Below are 16,606 nucleotides of genomic sequence, written 5' to 3' on the forward strand. Positions count from 1 at the left end.
AGGTCCAGCAGGTTTTACAAACCCACTGTTTCCTCTGATAACAAGCAGGAATGCAGGAAAATGACTCGACCCACATATGAATGAACAGAAACATGCAGTAAATGAAGAATTTCAACTTTACTGCTAAAAAAAATAAGTAAACAATTACTTCTATGAAAAGAGTTTTTTAAAAAACAAATCAGTGTTGACATTCAGGACGAGTTCTAAAGTCTGGTTATGATTTTTATTTTTATTTTTTTAAACCAACTATTCAAAGAATAGAATTAAGTTCTTGTGTTATAGCAGTTTGTTTAAATTGAAATCATGCTGCCATCACAATGTCCAGGAAGCTTCTCGTTGGCGGCACACAGTTTGTGTGTTTCCTTATTTAGACCACGACACTTTTAAGCTGAGAAATTCCTTCACATGAATCAACATCGTCTCTTTTCCAGTTTACAACTGAACAAATGATTGAAATGGTTAAATAATTTCTATAGATAACCTAATATAATGATTGTTTCTTGGTCTTGTTGGGATGTCCAAGATGCTGAGAGACAAGTGAAACATGCAGTCAGCACTCCGGTCAACCTGCACGGTGGCACTTTCTGTATTATATTTTCCTGGAATCAGTTTCCTATTTAAACTGAATTTTTGCATTTTTAGAACTTCTGACTTCACAGATCTGAACGATATCGAGGAAGCAGCAGCTTAAAGCTACATCCAGGTTATTTTAAGGCATGAAAGCACGACTTAAATGGATCGTGGATACACAGATGTGAGTGTCTGGGGGTTTAATCAAACACCTGAGGGGTTAAAAAGGGAAGATAACTCTCGTTTCACCTCTCAGCTGGAGCCACCAAACCTCTGGGTGACGTCGCAGAAGGTTCATCCACCTGCATGTACAGCCGACGGTTGGTGCACCAAAGCTTCTACTCATGCAACCTGATTTCTGTCAAACATGTTTAGTTTGATCAGATGGTGTTAGATGTTGACTGTCACCCAGTTAAACATGTTTATTTAACTTTAGAGGAGACACACACTGTTCCTGACGAGGAGATCATGAGTGATTCAAACCTCGCTTTGGGGTCAAACTACCTCAACTTTTCAAACCCAGCAGAGATGGTGAACATCTGGTTTGTTTCTATGGATCATACAGAGTGTTGCTGAGATGAAGAGGGCAGCTTTGGTTGTGTGAACTGATCTTTATTGTTCTGTTTGAAGACTCTGGACCTCAGTGTCTGACGCGGTTCTTTCTGGACCTCAGTCTTCAGTCATTCTTTGCTTTCGGGTCAAACTTTTCATCTAGAAGCCAAAACAAGCTGAGATCCTGGTCTGCGCTCAATAAATGCTGATGCAGCAGCTTCTCTTCACTGTCGTGCTACAAACTGCTTCTGACTGAAGAGTTTTAGAAGAAATGAGCGGAGGAGAGAAGTGGAGGAGAGAGGAGAAGAAGACGGAGGTGAGAGCGGAGGACCGGACCGGAGCAGCAGCCCGGTGCTCAGTGTGTCATGTTATTGGGGGAGGGGGCGTGGCCTGCGCTGACACGTCACTGATGCTTATATAGGTGCAGCTGTGCGGCGGGCTCGCGCTGCTCACACAGGCTCAGCACCGAGGACCGGCGGCGCGCGCTCACTCACTCCCAAACAAAGAGAAGCACGCGAGGCAGCGGAGCATCCCACCCTTTCAGCCGCGAGCTCAGTAGCAGAACCGCCCCCCCTCCCCGCTCTCTGCCCCGCTCACACAGAACCGGCCCGGACCGAAGCCACTATGACGACCAACGGCGCGACCAACGGAACCAGCGACATGCTGCAGATCCAGTTCGGTCTCATCAACTGCGGGAACAAGTACCTCACGGCGGAGACCTTCGGCTTCAAGATCAACGCCTCCGCCACGAGCATGAAGAAGAAGCAGATCTGGACCCTGGAGCAGAGCGGGGACGAGTCCAGCGGCAACGTGTTCCTGCTCAAGTCACATCTGGGCCGGTACATCGCCGCCGACAAGGACGGCAACGTCACCGGAGACAGCGAGAGCCCCGGGCCGGAGTGCCGGTTCGTCATCACCGCCCACGATGACGGCCGCTGGTCGCTGCAGTCGGAACAGCACGGCCGCTACCTGGGCGGCACCGAGGACCGGATCATCTGCTTCGCTCAGACCGCGTCCGTGGCCGAGAAATGGAGCGTGCACATCGCCATGCACCCGCAGGTCAACATCTTCAGCCTGACGCGCAAGCGGTACGCGCACCTGAGCTCCAAGGTGGACGAGATCGCCATCGACCGGGACGTCCCGTGGGGTGTGGACTCCATGATCACGCTGGTGTTCCGCGAGCAGCGCTACCACCTGCAGACCTCCGACAACCGCTTCCTGCGGAACGACGGCGCGCTGGTCGCCTCCACGGACAAGAGCACGGGCTACACGCTGGAGTTCCGCTCCGGCAAGGTGGCCTTCAGGGACTGCAGCGGCCGGTACCTGGCGCCCTCCGGGCCCTCCGGTACCATGAAGTCCGGCAAGAGCGCGCGCGTGGGCAAAGACGAGCTGTTCGTGCTGGAGCAGAGCCACCCGCAGGTCGTGCTCACCGCCGCCAACGAGAGGAACGTCTCCACCCGGCAAGGTGGGTGTGGTGGTCCGGCCCGGTCCGGTCCGGTCCGGTCCGGTAGGGATGGAGAGTGTGTGAATGAGTGTGTGTTTGTTGGTACCTTCTGTGGGGGAGGAAGGGTTCACGTGATGGAATGTGAGACTGTACACACGCACACACACACACACACACACACACACACACACTCCTCATGCCTCCATACAGTCACACAACAGGGCCTGTGTGTATTTACACATGTCAAACAGAAGCTCTTTGGCCAGGATCCAGGTCCATCCAGGACAGTCCCCTCAGACTGGAGGCCTGCAGCCGGCGCCCACATCAGCTCCTACCAGCATGTTGGCCTCCATTGTTCCAGCCGCCTCCTGTGAATGTGAGCTCAGAGCTGCTACATGGTGGCTGTGTTTCAGGCAGCTGACGTGAAAATGGTGAACAAAGTGGCCCAGTGGCCTGGGCCCGGTCCAGAGACCCGGGCCCGGCTCACAGGCAGCACCGTGTGCGCGTGTGGCATCATTCAAATGTAAAACAGCCTCCAACTGGAGGGCTGAGCAGCTCCAGGAGCATAACGCCAGGATTCTGAGCTGAGAAGAGCAAATATTTGGCCTTTAGCTACCAGACTTATCAGTTCATTCGTCCGTCTCCCGGCTGTGATGTTCCACATTCAGAGTCTCTCACTTTGCTCATATGAGGCATTTTAAAGGCCAAACACATGCATGCCACCATCTGCTGACCAGAGCCACTCCACCGCCTCAGCTGTCTAATGAACGGGAGAGAAAAGCTGAAATTAGAGGCTTTTGTACGTTTGAGAGCAGCTCAGGGCCACGTTCAGGCTGAACATGGATGGATGGAGCCGTGGCCGTCATAAATACCTGCTGCAGGTGTCCTCTGAGCTGTGCTGTGTTTTAATCAGACCTGTGAGCCTCGATGTCCATGTGGGCTGCAGCTGTTTGAAGGAACACAGGCTCGTCCCTCCACCTCTTCCTTCCTTCCTTCCTTCCTTCCTTCCTTCCTCTCGTCCTCAGCCCTCCTGTCTTTTTCCATTTCTCATTGTTCCTCTCTTTTTTTATTCCACATCTCTGTAACGCTGCCTCCACCCCCTCCCCCACTCCTCCGGCCTTCAGGCTGCTGTTTGTCTGCACGGCCGTCATCGGTGGCATCCCTCACTCCCTTAAACTGTGCTGAGAAATGCATTGAGACCGGCCTGTGAATCATTCTCTAAATATCACTCCTGGATTTGCATGGAGACGAGGAGCGCTACCTGGACTGCACCCCTGACCATAATGAATGACAGGAATGTGTAAGTGATGCTCAGAGGAGCGCGGTGGGAGGATGATTTGACGTTTTAGCGGTTTGGCTGCTTCATTTCAGAGAGAACGATGTGCCTGTCGTCGTCTGTTCTGTCTCGCTGCTTTGTTTACTTGTCACAGGAATATTTATCTCCCTTCGTCAGCAGTTCAGACACAAAATGGAGGAAGTTAGAAGTTGAGTTAAAAAGGGGGCTGCTGGCACGACGTGACGCTTCTGAAATGAGAGCATGAGTTGCATTTAAATTTGAAGACACATCTGCTCAGATTATAGCTTTTTATGTTGGAGCCGAGCAAAAAAAACCTTCTGTCACAGTTTGTAACCGAACAGAGGGACAGCTCGACTGGACTCGTTCAAATTAATTCATTTATTTACGTAAAATATCCTGTCAGGACACGTTTCACCATCTTGAATCAGAAACCGTCCCACTAGCTGCCATTTAATCATCACTGACATGAGTTTAGTTTAGAAGAGTGTATAATGATTTTATTTCTTTTCCTCTGGGAGAAAAAACAAAATGTACCAAACAAGGATGTTCCCTGTCTTTATGTGATTTATAGGCTTCTCTGTAGCACCACAGTTCATCTGTCATGACATGTTCTGACACGTTTTCCATTTATAAACAAAAAAGAAAAAAAAAAAAAAAATCCTGTCCTCAGAGTTGGGTAATGCTCTCGACTATATTGAGATTTTAATAATATTTAAATTAATTCTTCAACCCTACTTGCAGCTCTGCATAAATTATCGATGCTCTCTCTGTGTGGTGCCTCTTCATGCAAAATGCAGCCGTCTGCTGAGCGTTTAAGGGACTCGTTGGAGTTTTAATGCAACCAAACCCACATTTTTACAATCTGCATCTGTCATCTGAAAGCATTGTGTAAGCATATATAAATCAAACAAACGTATTTGGTGCATTTCCTCCCTCAAAAATGTAAAACAGTGCGTCCATGTTTGCTGCACAGCTTTGACTGGTGTGTTTGGTCTGAGTGAACTGAACTCATCTCTGCTGTCGATCCACATGATTGATCGTTGGGGAAACAACCTGCACATTATCTGCAGATGCTCCACCGTGCACTGGGTTCCCTCTGTCTGCAGTCTTACTTAGCATTTGCAGCATATTAAATCAATTATTTAAACCTGGCTATTTTTATACTGAAATGCTGAGAACCGACCAGCCGCCTGTATTCATTTGACATCTGAAGATGGAGCAAACCAAAGAGCTGCTGTTCCAATGAGCTGCCATGTTGGCTGTTGAGCTGTGTTAGCTGCTGTTAGCAACATAGGGACAGGCTGATTATTGGGAAATTGTGATTATCTTTTGCCTGATTATTGATAAATTAGATGCAGCCTCCTCTCTCTGCCTGTCGTCACTTTGTGGTCTCAGAAATGCCTCCTCAGCAGACCAGGAAATTAGCGTCTCTCACTGTGGCTATGCTAACGGCTAGCAGCTAAGTTAGCAGGCAGCTACAAGGTACCATGAAACAGAGTCTGAAAAAATACTTAATAATGCTTTAAGATCTGGACTTTAGTGGGGCAGACCAGTGAAGGATTAAGGAAATAGAGAAGATATGCAAGAAACTGATCAACTTTTGTCGGTCCCACATAAACAGAGGAGTCATTCAGTCACTCCTATTTCTGCTTTACATAATCAGGTATAGTCACCCTTAGTAATGAAGAAGCCGAGGTCCGTCCTCCCAGAGAACAGTCAATTCCAGCAGGACCACTTGCCTTCATGTTTCAGACACCTGGACGGTGTCCACTCAGGCCAGACATCGTCCTGGTGTCTGAAACATCAGGCAGGTGGTCCTGCTGGAATTGACTATTCTCTGGGAAGACCGAATGAAGGAGGCCTTCGAGAGGAAAAGGGCCAAGTATGAGGAGCTGGCAGGCGAATGCTAAAGCAAAGGCTGGAGGACCCAGTGCAACCCCATTGAGGTGGGGTGCAGAGGATTTGTTGGCCAGTCCCTCATCAGGGCCCTCAAGATGCTCAAGGTAAAGGGACTGCACACCAGGAAGGCCTTCAGGAACATCACAGATGCTGCTGAAATGGCATCAAGATGGCTGTGGATCAAGCAGGGTGATCTGTGGACAACACAAGCTACTTAGACACAAGTCGGGCCCTGATCAACCCTGGCTGGGTCGCCTGGGAGAGGGTGTATGATGATGTGAGACCTGAAACACCCAATGACCCCAGGACACATCGCTGAAGACATGTCTGAGAGTTTCATGTGTAGTGTATGATAAGAACTTGGTATGGATGACAGGTTCTCTGGTATCACATGCTGTTAAAATATGACATGCAATGCATATTGGTGTCAAAATATCGGTTATCTGCCTTTCTTGATCTGCATCGGTATCGGTCCTCGAAAACCCATATCAGCCGATCCCTACTGTGAAGTATACACGCCGCTTTTTGTCCACCCGTTTGAACGTAGTGCAGCAACTCCGACATTTCGCACGTCGACTCTGATCACATGTTCAGTAAATAAGTCCGACCCAGCAGGCTCGGTTAGGTTGGGTCGGTTCAAAGCTGGATAGTTCAGCCCTCCGACCAAAGGTAATGAACTGATCGTGGAAGGCCGGATGGTGGACCTGGACACCACAGCCCTGGTTCCTTTGTGCGCCAAGCCGATCAGTCGCGTCGCCCCCAAACTGTGAGCATATATTTCTGCTGACTAAGGTCTTGGCAGGTTGTCGACTCACTTTCTGGTGCTGCTTGCTGTCATGTCACTAAGGCAGTTACATAGATTTTAACTGTGGAGAACAGAGAGCCCTGGTGTCAGATCGCTGCTCTGTCACTTGAAATGCTGATAAAGGTGTGAGGTCAGCTAGTCGTCTGAACCTCGCTAACGAGGAGTTGAACCCACGTCCTCCCTGCTCCGTTTTCTCATAACGAGGAGAAAGACTCCAATCTTTAGAGGACGGTGCTCCACCAACAACTGGATCATTGTTATGTGGATTAAACGTTGAGCGAAATTAAAGCGGCTCCAGATGTTTTTACAAACTGACAGCTGCTCGGTCCCGCTCTGTCTGGTAGACCTGAGCCAAGATGGTGGTTCGAGTGGGCTGGTTTCCATTAGCAGCTGAAGCTTTTTGACTTGAGAAAGCTCGAGTGGCTCCGTCCAAAAGCTGCTTTAGTCCAGTCAAAACAGATGCCTTTTCCTTTTTATTTTTTTGGACTCAACTGTTTATGGAGTTCACAAACTTGCATGCAGTAAATCTCGTTGACACATCCCTTCATTAGTTGGAGCCGCGGTGGTTGACTCAAGACGTTCCCATTTATATTTACGTACAACCTTCTCTTACAGTAAAATGAAGCGTGTCGGCCTTCAGTTATAACGTTTTAACCCTCAGATTGAGCGTACAGACAAACACAGCTTTACCGACGAGGTCTTTGGGGACATTGGCAGTAAAATAGGTTTCAGTTTATTTGTACCGTCACTTTTTGGATTCTTGTTTCAAAAAACATCAATAAAATATAATTCTAACTGAACTATTGCCAAAATTACAAGAATCAGTTGCACATAAACAACAGAATTTCATCTAAAGTGGCAGCTCATGACACTTTTAACTGATGTAAGCACCTCAGTTTGGCCTAGAGCCGAATAATGTGGGAAAATATCCAACTTTGATGATTCTGACAAATGTAGTCATTTGTTCAACTTAAGATTTAGTCAAAAATGTACAATATTGTAGATTTAAAACATTGCTATTTGGGGGAATGGATACTCCATCGTGTTTTTATTTCTTCCATCCAATCACAGCTGTCGTGGGCGGGGCTAAACGAAGGATTCAGTGGAACATTTTCATGCAGGTAGGTGAGCGCCGTCATTAAACTAGATGATCCACCACAAAAAACTAGCAAAGCTGCCTTAAAGCACGATTCACATCCTCTGCAAAACCTGTTAGTTTAATTTTTGATGCGGTAGGGTGCAGCGTGGAGCTCGTTGTTGTTTCCAATGACAAGCAATTTCGTAATTTTTGAGTTTATTGGCCAATGGCAGGCTGATACCCGCAATTCACATCCAGTTCTTTGGACTCATTGTAGTTAATATTCATGTGAATCCAAAACGTTGCAAAGAAATCCCATTTTAAGATGGTGACGCCACTGGTACTGGTACCGAGTAACTATTTAGAGTCATTTATTGTATTTTAACTTGAGAGAAGCTAACTAGTTCACAGTCCTTCACATGAAACGGGATTCTCTTGTAATTTAAACCAAATCCATCATATTTACTCTCCGTAGCGGCTGCAGGCTTTATTATCGTCATGTAGGAACACAGGAAACGACTCTAAACTTCCATCTGACAGACATTAAGTCAACATTACGTCAACGTTTTCTGCCATCGGCCGGTTTGAGCTCACATCCATCCAACGGACCCTGCGCCGCCGCTCGTTTCCAGCTCGTAACGTACACTCTCATCCCGGCTCGCAAATTCCCTGAGAGCCTGTTTAACGGCCTTAACATGGGCTAAGACGCAATTATCAGTCCGTTAGCCCATTAAGTGGCCTTTTTCTGCGTTAAGTGGCCTTTTTCTGCCACTAAACCGAAGCACAAGGGGCGACTGAAGGCTGAGCGTCAGTCTGTCGACTGAACGGACGAGAGCCCGTCGTATCCCGTCCACCGCTGAGTGCTCATCGCTTTTTAGCTCCTGATTGTATATTTGGAGCCGTGATCTGTAGCGGGACTGAATTCATGCCTGATAGTTGAGTTAATAATCATCAGTTTCAGTGAATGTTTTGTGGCTGCATCCTGTGACTAAGCTGTTCCACTCACAAGACCTGGTATGAATGTATGAACCCCCTGGAAGCTCCTATAAAACATGACTAACGCCACATTAAACTGTGAGCCACATTGATCACACTCAGGATCATGCGTTTAAAGGAATAGTTTTGGGGGGAAAGCAGACCCACTTGGTGTCACGCATTCTGAGGACCAACAGCGTCCACATGACGTTGGTTTCGTCATCTTCCCAAGTCCACGAAAGTTCACAAGGACCCGTCCGCCCAGAACCTCAGTCTGCATGGTGACGACGCTCCGATGGAAACCTTCCAAGGAGACCAGAGAAGTAGAGTAATAGGAGCAATTATGTGTCCATGGTGTCGGCAGCCGTCCATGTGTGTCCGCAAGGCAGCATAATGGAGGCTTTTACCAGACGTAAGCTGTTTCCAGCAAGTCTTTTCATGCACGTTTAAAAGCATCGCATTAGAAAAAGTTCAGCAACATTCGCTCGCTGGAGTTGGTTTTTGACTTTTTCCAACAGAGTTGATGAACGTAACGGGAGTTCCTGACGTAGCAAACGATGAGCTCAGCAGTTTTAGCTTCTTTTGTTGTCGTTGTCGTCTGGACGGCTTGAATCAAGGCTAGAATCAGCTGACGTGAGGAATCATCGGCACTTTCCCGACTGAAAACAGTTTAAGTTTTGTTTGTTGGTTGTTGTTTTTTTCTTTTTAGGTTTATTGCAGCCATGTGTAACCAAACATATAGCGCCGCCTTCTGAGGACACGACGCAGCCTAGCTTGTTGGCTTCAAAGCAAGGAAACGAGTCGAATTAGCATTAGCAATGTTGCTTGACAGCTACATGGAAATATGACTATAGTTAGTTTAAACCACAGGGGAGCCAGGCTAGATGGTAGGCTAAGCTAACACTCTGCAGGCTAAAGCTTTGTATTTACTGCGGTTGTCATGGCAACCATGTCTCCCAACAATTCCATCTCCACACAACTGAACTGCAATTAGCTTTTGAGAGGAATGCAAGGTCTCATTTTCTCAGCTGTGGTCCACATAAGCAGGAGAGGACAGATGGTTTGGACACCATTGGTCAGGTTTAGGTTAAAATCACACCATTGCTCAACACATTTGAAGCTTCTCCTCCATTTTCCAGGTTACCATGGTGATGACATCTAATATGTGATGGGTCTGATGAAGAGGAGCGAGTGTAGAGCAATAAGATAGATACAGGGCTTAAATGTGTTTAATAAATGTGGTCTGGTAACTGAAAATGTGCTTTAGTTTCATAAAGATGTAGTTTCTAGGAGACTGGGTTGAAGCTCAGGCCTGTTGTATGGTAGTGGTGGTGGTGGTGGTGGTGGTGATGGTGGTCGTTTTTTACAGACTCCAGTGCAAATAAAATGATTTAAAGCCAGAGCTCCAGTCAGGCGTTAAGCCGTGCAGCGTCTGGTTGAAGGTTGGACACAGAAACCGTGGCTCCATGTTGCGTCTGGCCGTGAGTCAACCTTGACCCCCCTCGCCGTCCCCTTCAGCCCCCCACCAGCAGGAAATGAGACACGAGGCGCTGAGGCCGGCCGTGACCGGTGGTGATGATGCCTGTAGGGTGAAGGCTGACCGTGTTCTCCATCCGTCTGCAGCGAGTCAACACAGTCGGCCAAAGGAAAGAAAACAGAAGGAGCAACACGGTGGTGCGTCCTTGGTGATCCTGTGACGGAGCTCGTCGGAGCTTCAGTGTGTTTATGAGACCTCGTGTGTGTTTGTTGGTTTTCAGACTGTGTTTGTGTGTTGGGAGGATGCCAGACGAGCTGCCTCTCGCTGGCCGGCTGCACAGGAACCTCTCCTCCTCAGTGTTGGTCTGTTTTATGGTGGGTTCGACTGGAGCTGGTCTCCGGCGTGTCGTCCTGCTCTGTCTCCACATCAGGCCATTAGAGCGGCTCTCAGTGCTTCAGCAGCACACTGAGCACTCACTGGAGTTTACAATCGATTTTAGCAAAAAGATTTGGGCCATCCCCTGGTCCGGTGCTGTTTCCTGCATGTCTGACCTGTTTTTGCGCATCGAGAGCGGCGATGTTTCCGTCGGCGCCGTGCTCAGGCCCTGGCCGGCCCTGCTGCACTGTGTGTGCCTGTTTGGGTCAGAACAAAAGCCGGTGATCTGGCTCCCTGTTTGCGCCCCAGCTGGTTGCCTCCCCGGTCGGGCCGGCCGAACAATAGGAGACACACAAACGCACGCACCAAACAATCGCGTGCGTTCACAGCAGGGCCTCAGTGCCGGCTCGCGGTCCACAAATCTGTGCCATCGGGCCTGAATGCGGTGGGTGGAGTGGACGGACAGATAGACGGGTTGTGTTCTAGCCCACCAGCGTGTGTTTGGTGTGGTTTGGGAGGGTTCTGCTCAGCTCCTTTGTTGTGGTTGTTGTGCTGCCTGATTGCAGACCTGCCTTCCTCCTTCCACGACCCCGTGAGCTTCACAGACCGATCATCTGGTCGAACCAACACGGAGCCTCTTTCTGCCTCAGGGTGCTTCGTCTTGTGTTTTCACGCTCTGTGTGCATCTACTAATGTTTCTCTGTTCTGATAACTTCTGACCAGCTTTGATGTGTGTGTGTGGAAAGATGAAGGCAGGAGTCCTCCTACAGCAGACCCACAACCAAACATGTTGCCTCCTCCTGGACTGAGTTGAAGTTTTTAAATGAAATGATCTGTGTTGAAGCAGTTGTTCATGTCAGAGCGTGGCAGAGTGTTGTGCTTCATCTCCATGTAGTGAAGCTCATGTTGTGTCCTGTGGGAGAAACTAGCGGTGCCAGGAAGACAAGTTTAACACATATGGAGCTTTTTGTGTGTGATTTGTTTTTTAATGCATCTGAGATGAAACTGTTGAACCAAGAGTCTGAACACAGAGAAATGAAGAAACCAAGTCTTGTCGATCTTACTGGAGGCTAATAGGAAGCAGCTCTTTCAAATTGAGCATCTATAAATGCATCGGGTCTCTCAGCAGAACTGTTGGTTTTGCTCTATTTTTAATGATTGATCTGTGGTTTTCTAAAGAAGTGAATCGTTCCACATTCAGAGGACGAGTTTATTCTCTGATGACAACATGAGGAGGTTGATTCTCGGGTTGAGTAATGAAAGTTCTTTAAGATATTACAAACTTTGCTCTGTTTATTATTAGACCTTTAAAGTAATAATCTACAGTTGGAACCTTTTTAATATATTTCGATTCGAACAACCTTCAATGAGTCCGTTTGGCCGCTGCAGGTTTGCTCACCTCCAGACGGCTGCAGCCGTACGTCGACTCGGCGGCGCTACTGTGCGACGCCTGACTGAACAGGAAGCAGTGAGGATCACAGCAGAGGCCTGAGCAGCCTTCAGCCCTTTTCTCCTCCACATGTCCTCCTCTGAAAGCTTCCTCCTCGTCCGTCACAGCTGAACTTACATTTCAACATTTCATCTTCTGTGTACCCTCCTCCTCTTCCTCCTCCTCCTCCTCCTCCTCCACCACCATGTGGTTCCCATTATGGTCGCTGATATTTTCCTTCCACTCGTGTGTGTGTGTGTGTGTGTGTGTGTGTGTGTGTGTATCCACACATATTTCTGCAGAAACTCAATCCCCGTGCAGGCTGACTTTTGCAGGCGAGAGGACTAATGTGTGTTTTCTTTCTTGTGCTGAATGTGGACAGAACCAGCTATGACCTCATTCTAGAGTCGCTCTGTGGTGTCGGACTAGAATCACATCAGAACTTGTCTGGTACTGGATTGTTCAGGGCAGATGCCTGTATGTCTTTTTAGGCAATAAAAATGCAATATTAGTATACATAAGCTGATATTATATTTGCATATGTGCTGACTTTTAGCCAATTATCACAACAGATTGTCTGCAGTATTTCTCTTTTTAAATCTGAATCCAGGTGAAATAAATGTAAATGGATTAAATCTGTTGTTGTGAGACGGGTTAGTTTTACTCTACTGGTGATCTGTTGTTGTGTTTCATGCAAATTTAAATGGATTCAATTAAAATTTAGGAGACTTTGGCTCTGCTGCAGCCGCCTACGTCTACCTGTGATTTATCATCCTGCCCACAGCGCTGAGTGACTGGTCCTGATCAAAGAGAAATAATGTCGAAAAATCTGAAAAACAGCAGGAAAAAGGCATTTGGACAAAGATTTCTGTTTAAGTTAATAATAATAATAAACTTCATTTATAGAGAACTTTTCAAAACAAATGTCATAAAGTGCTTTTCAATCAAAATACATTAAAAATGAAAACACAACAAGCAACTGATGAAAGTAGAACACACACAAAAAGAGCAGGAAGCTATAAAACGTGTGTTTTAAGAAGTGACTTAAAGAGATCACAGAATCAGATCATCACTTAGTTCCAAATCGTCAGTCTTCTTGATTATTGGTTATTGGTTCTGGACGTGAACAAACACATCAGTCAGGTTCTGCTGTTGGATCTGTAGCGGAAGGGAGACGGATCGGACCGGTCTGTTGTCTCAAACACATCTTTCTTTCTGTTTCCGTGGTTCCCTCTCTTCACACATTTACACAGCAGACGCTCCCTCCCTCCCTCCGGCTATAGGTCGGTCCATCCCATAACTTCATGCAGCACAATAGCGGCCATTGTGCTGCATGAAGCGAGCCTGTTGTGTGTGTTCATCCCACAGCCGACTCATATTTGTTTGCGTCCCTTTTAAAGTCTGTGGCGTGATTTTAATGAGGTCTGATGTTACACAGACGGCGGAGTGAATGGACTCGAATCAGCACCAGGAATGTTCACGATAGCGAGCATTCAGTTTTACGTTATGGAGCACGTTGGCTGCTCAGCTTGTTCAAATACGACTTCTTTGACCTGGTGTTGGTTGGTTCTGAGTAAAAGTCGACCCAACGGCCACCATTTAAAGATCCTCTGCTGCTGCCATAAATAACGAGTTAATCTCAGGAGGCCGATTCTCCGACCAATCAGAGTTTCGTGGAATTAACCAAAATTTTCGCAGATTAAGATTAAATTGATCAGATTGGTCCGTTTCCTCTGTTGTGTGACCGACCGTAGCGACGGCTAATCCGGAGCAGGGCGGCCTCTGTCTGGACAGATGTGTGTGAAATCCTTCACTAATCTCCTCCATGTTGCTCATTTAGCGCGTCTGATCTCGACCGAAGGACGCCGACGCCGGTCCTCTGTGGCCGACCCACTAGCCTGTATTCTGTCTAACCCCGCCTCTTCCCCTCTCGCTCCACCCAGGCATGGACCTGTCGGCCAACCAGGACGAGGAAGGCGACCAGGAGGTCTTCCAGGTGGAGATTTGCCGTGAAAACAGGAAGTGTGCGTTCCGGACAGCCGCTGGGAAATACTGGACCCTCACTGCTAACGGCGGCCTGCAGTGCACCGCCTCCACCAAGTAAGAACCGCCACGATCCCAGCTGCTCCGGCCCGTCCGCCCGCCGACCTGTCAGGGGAGGCGTGTGATGACGGGAAACCTGAAGCCGGTCCGTCGCGGCTCGTCGTGTTTAGTCTTGTCTGGTAACTGGAGGTGTGTGTGGTGAACAGAGGGATTTTCTTTTATGTGCTGTTGAAGCCGAGAGCTCGCTGTTGACCTCCGACCTCCGACCCTGGGCTCCTGAATTCCTCCTCAGACGGATCCAGGAGCAGAAACTTTCCCTCGTCATCCTGGAGCACTTAGTAGAGAACTACATCCGTTACTGTGACGACCTTTTAATGTACAGACGTGTGGCGCTCCGTAGAAGCTGCACATGTGCAGGAGCGACACAGCGACAATAATCTACTCCAGCGTCAGATTAATGGGAGCAGCATGTGTTCTGTGTTAACTCGGGGCCAGACCAGCCTCCGTTTTTTAAACATAACAGAGCAGAGATAGCCCTCGATGCGGTGGGGTCGAACTGCGCAACATCCTGCAGGGAGCTCGAATGATTTCTCCATCGCATTCTTGACATTTGACTCAGTTTGCTCCTCACAGATGAGACCACAGAAATCTTCTCCAGCTCCAAGGCCAACTGGAGAACGTTTCTGAGAATGATTCAGAGCTGCTTTGATGAAAGATAAGAGTTGAATCCAACATTCTGAGTTAGCGAGCCGCTCCGTGTAGCCCAGTTTATCTTCCTGGAGTCGACCTCTCCGGTTACCTGACAGTTACTCACCTGTAGAGAAACACCTGGGCGCGGTCGGAGCTGAACGTGTTTACACCTGACACTTGTGCCGGATATTTAACTGCCATGTAAATGTAATTCTCCCTCTCATCTCTTTCACTCGCTCTCCTTCTCTGTCTGCAGGTCAGCTAACTGCTACTTCGACATCGAGTGGCGTGGGAAGAGGCTGACTCTCCGGGCCGCTAATGGGAAATACGTCGCCGCCAAGAAAAACGGCCAGCTAGCGGCCACCATCGACTCCGCGGGTCAGTGCGATTTGTTGATTCAGCCGCGCAGACAGACACGCAGCCGGCTGATGCGCTGCTCAGCAGTGACTCACTGAATTTCAACACAGTGAAAGTAATTAGATGGAGGCTGGATGCTGCATCGTTCCTTCAGAGGTCTCAGCACTTCTGTGGTTCTGCTGCTTTAAGGCTCGAGGGTTCGTTAGGTTTTTGCAAAGTTGTGACTCAGTTAATTATGTTTGTTGACGAAAATTATGCAAGAACTCCAGAATGACGGTGGAGCCCGGTGACACCAAGGCCCCGGTCAGACAGGGAACGCTGCTGAGTTCATCGACCCGTTAAAGGGACGGCGTTCTGTCATCCAAGCCTCTTTCATACTTAAATCACTTTTTTTTTGTTAATCATGGCTGCATTCACACAAACCGCCCACGGTGCCGGAGAGCGACGCGAACCCAGTCGGTACATCCAGTGATGTATGACGCAATAACAGAATAAAGCAGCAGCTAATTAAAGCCTACAAACAACCAACAGCCTGGTTTGTTTTGTAACAGTGAGGCTAAACCTCAGGATGTGACTAAATATGAACCCACAGCTGTTGATTCTCACCGTCTCCATGTTGGAATCATTTATAGTTAAAGTCACGGCTGATGCGTTAACCTCGCAGCTCTTTGTCTCTGGAGACTCGAGGATCCTGCCACTGGTCGGTGCTGCAGGTTTGTGATAAACTACAAAGAAATCGTCCTAAACAGCTGGAAGCTAAACGTGAAGACATGCAGGTTTTGTGATGAAGTCCTGGTCCGGACCGATCCTCTCTGGGCTCTCTTGTGATCCTGCTGCTGCCTTAAACACTCAGAGAAGAGTTCTGAACAGCTGGAAGGAACCAACTTCAGCTCCTTGTGTTCACACTCGGATCACAATCGTTATCCGTTGAGCATCATTTGTCTTTGAGCTGTTCGTTGCTGTGAGGTTTTATGAGGACGGGCTTTTCACTTCATCGCCTCATAGATCAGAAACTGTAAAATGAAAAACAAGGTGTGCTGTGATTTTGGCAATCCTTTCCTACAACACGTCCCACATGCTTCACTTCAGACTTCTGTCGTGTGAAAGTGACGTGGAAACGGTTCGAGGTTTAACCGTCGACCGATGAGCAGCAGGATGTTTACACCTGCAGCCGACCCGTTAACGAAGCGGGTCTGACAGGAGCGTGAAGTTCCTCCCAGAAGTCCTGTTATGTAGATGTGCCTTGTCCGGGTTCGGAGGCTGCTGGCTCTGACTCTGGGAGAACTCATCGTCACCAGGATGATCCTCCTGAACCATCACCGTCCTGCTGCTGACTCGTGTTTGTTCGTTTCTGCTCCTCATTGAGAAATCACAAAACCAGTGGAGTCAGAAACACAACAAAGGTTTCGCTGTTGATGACGTCAGACGTCATCCTGACTCACGGCGGTTATGCTCGTACATGTTGCAGATGCAGGTGGATCAGTGGTTAGCACCGTCGCCTCACAGCTAGAAGGTCGCCGGTTGGCGTCCCGGTGAGGACACCCGGGATCTTCCTGCGTGGAGTCTCCATGTTCTCCCCGTGCAGCGTGGGTTCTCTCCGGGTTCTCCGGCTTCC

General features: G+C 48.4%; 1 protein-coding gene across 1 annotated transcript in view; it reads left to right on the forward strand.

Annotated features, from left to right (window-relative positions):
* The first annotated feature begins 1,561 nt into the window (after positions 1-1,561).
* Positions 1,562-16,606, forward strand: part of LOC103372458 (fascin) — an 18,029-nt gene continuing 2,984 nt past the window's right edge. The window contains exons 1-3 of the mRNA XM_008302112.1: positions 1,562-2,587; positions 13,845-14,001; positions 14,891-15,012. Coding sequence (XP_008300334.1) covers positions 1,747-2,587; positions 13,845-14,001; positions 14,891-15,012 — 1,120 coding nt within the window. The 5' untranslated portion in view covers positions 1,562-1,746. The remainder of the gene's footprint in view (positions 2,588-13,844; positions 14,002-14,890; positions 15,013-16,606) is intronic.

The sequence above is a fragment of the Stegastes partitus genome, unplaced genomic scaffold (genome assembly GCF_000690725.1).
Source record: "Stegastes partitus isolate 25-593 unplaced genomic scaffold, Stegastes_partitus-1.0.2 Scaffold1759, whole genome shotgun sequence".
NCBI lineage: Eukaryota > Metazoa > Chordata > Actinopteri > Pomacentridae > Stegastes > Stegastes partitus.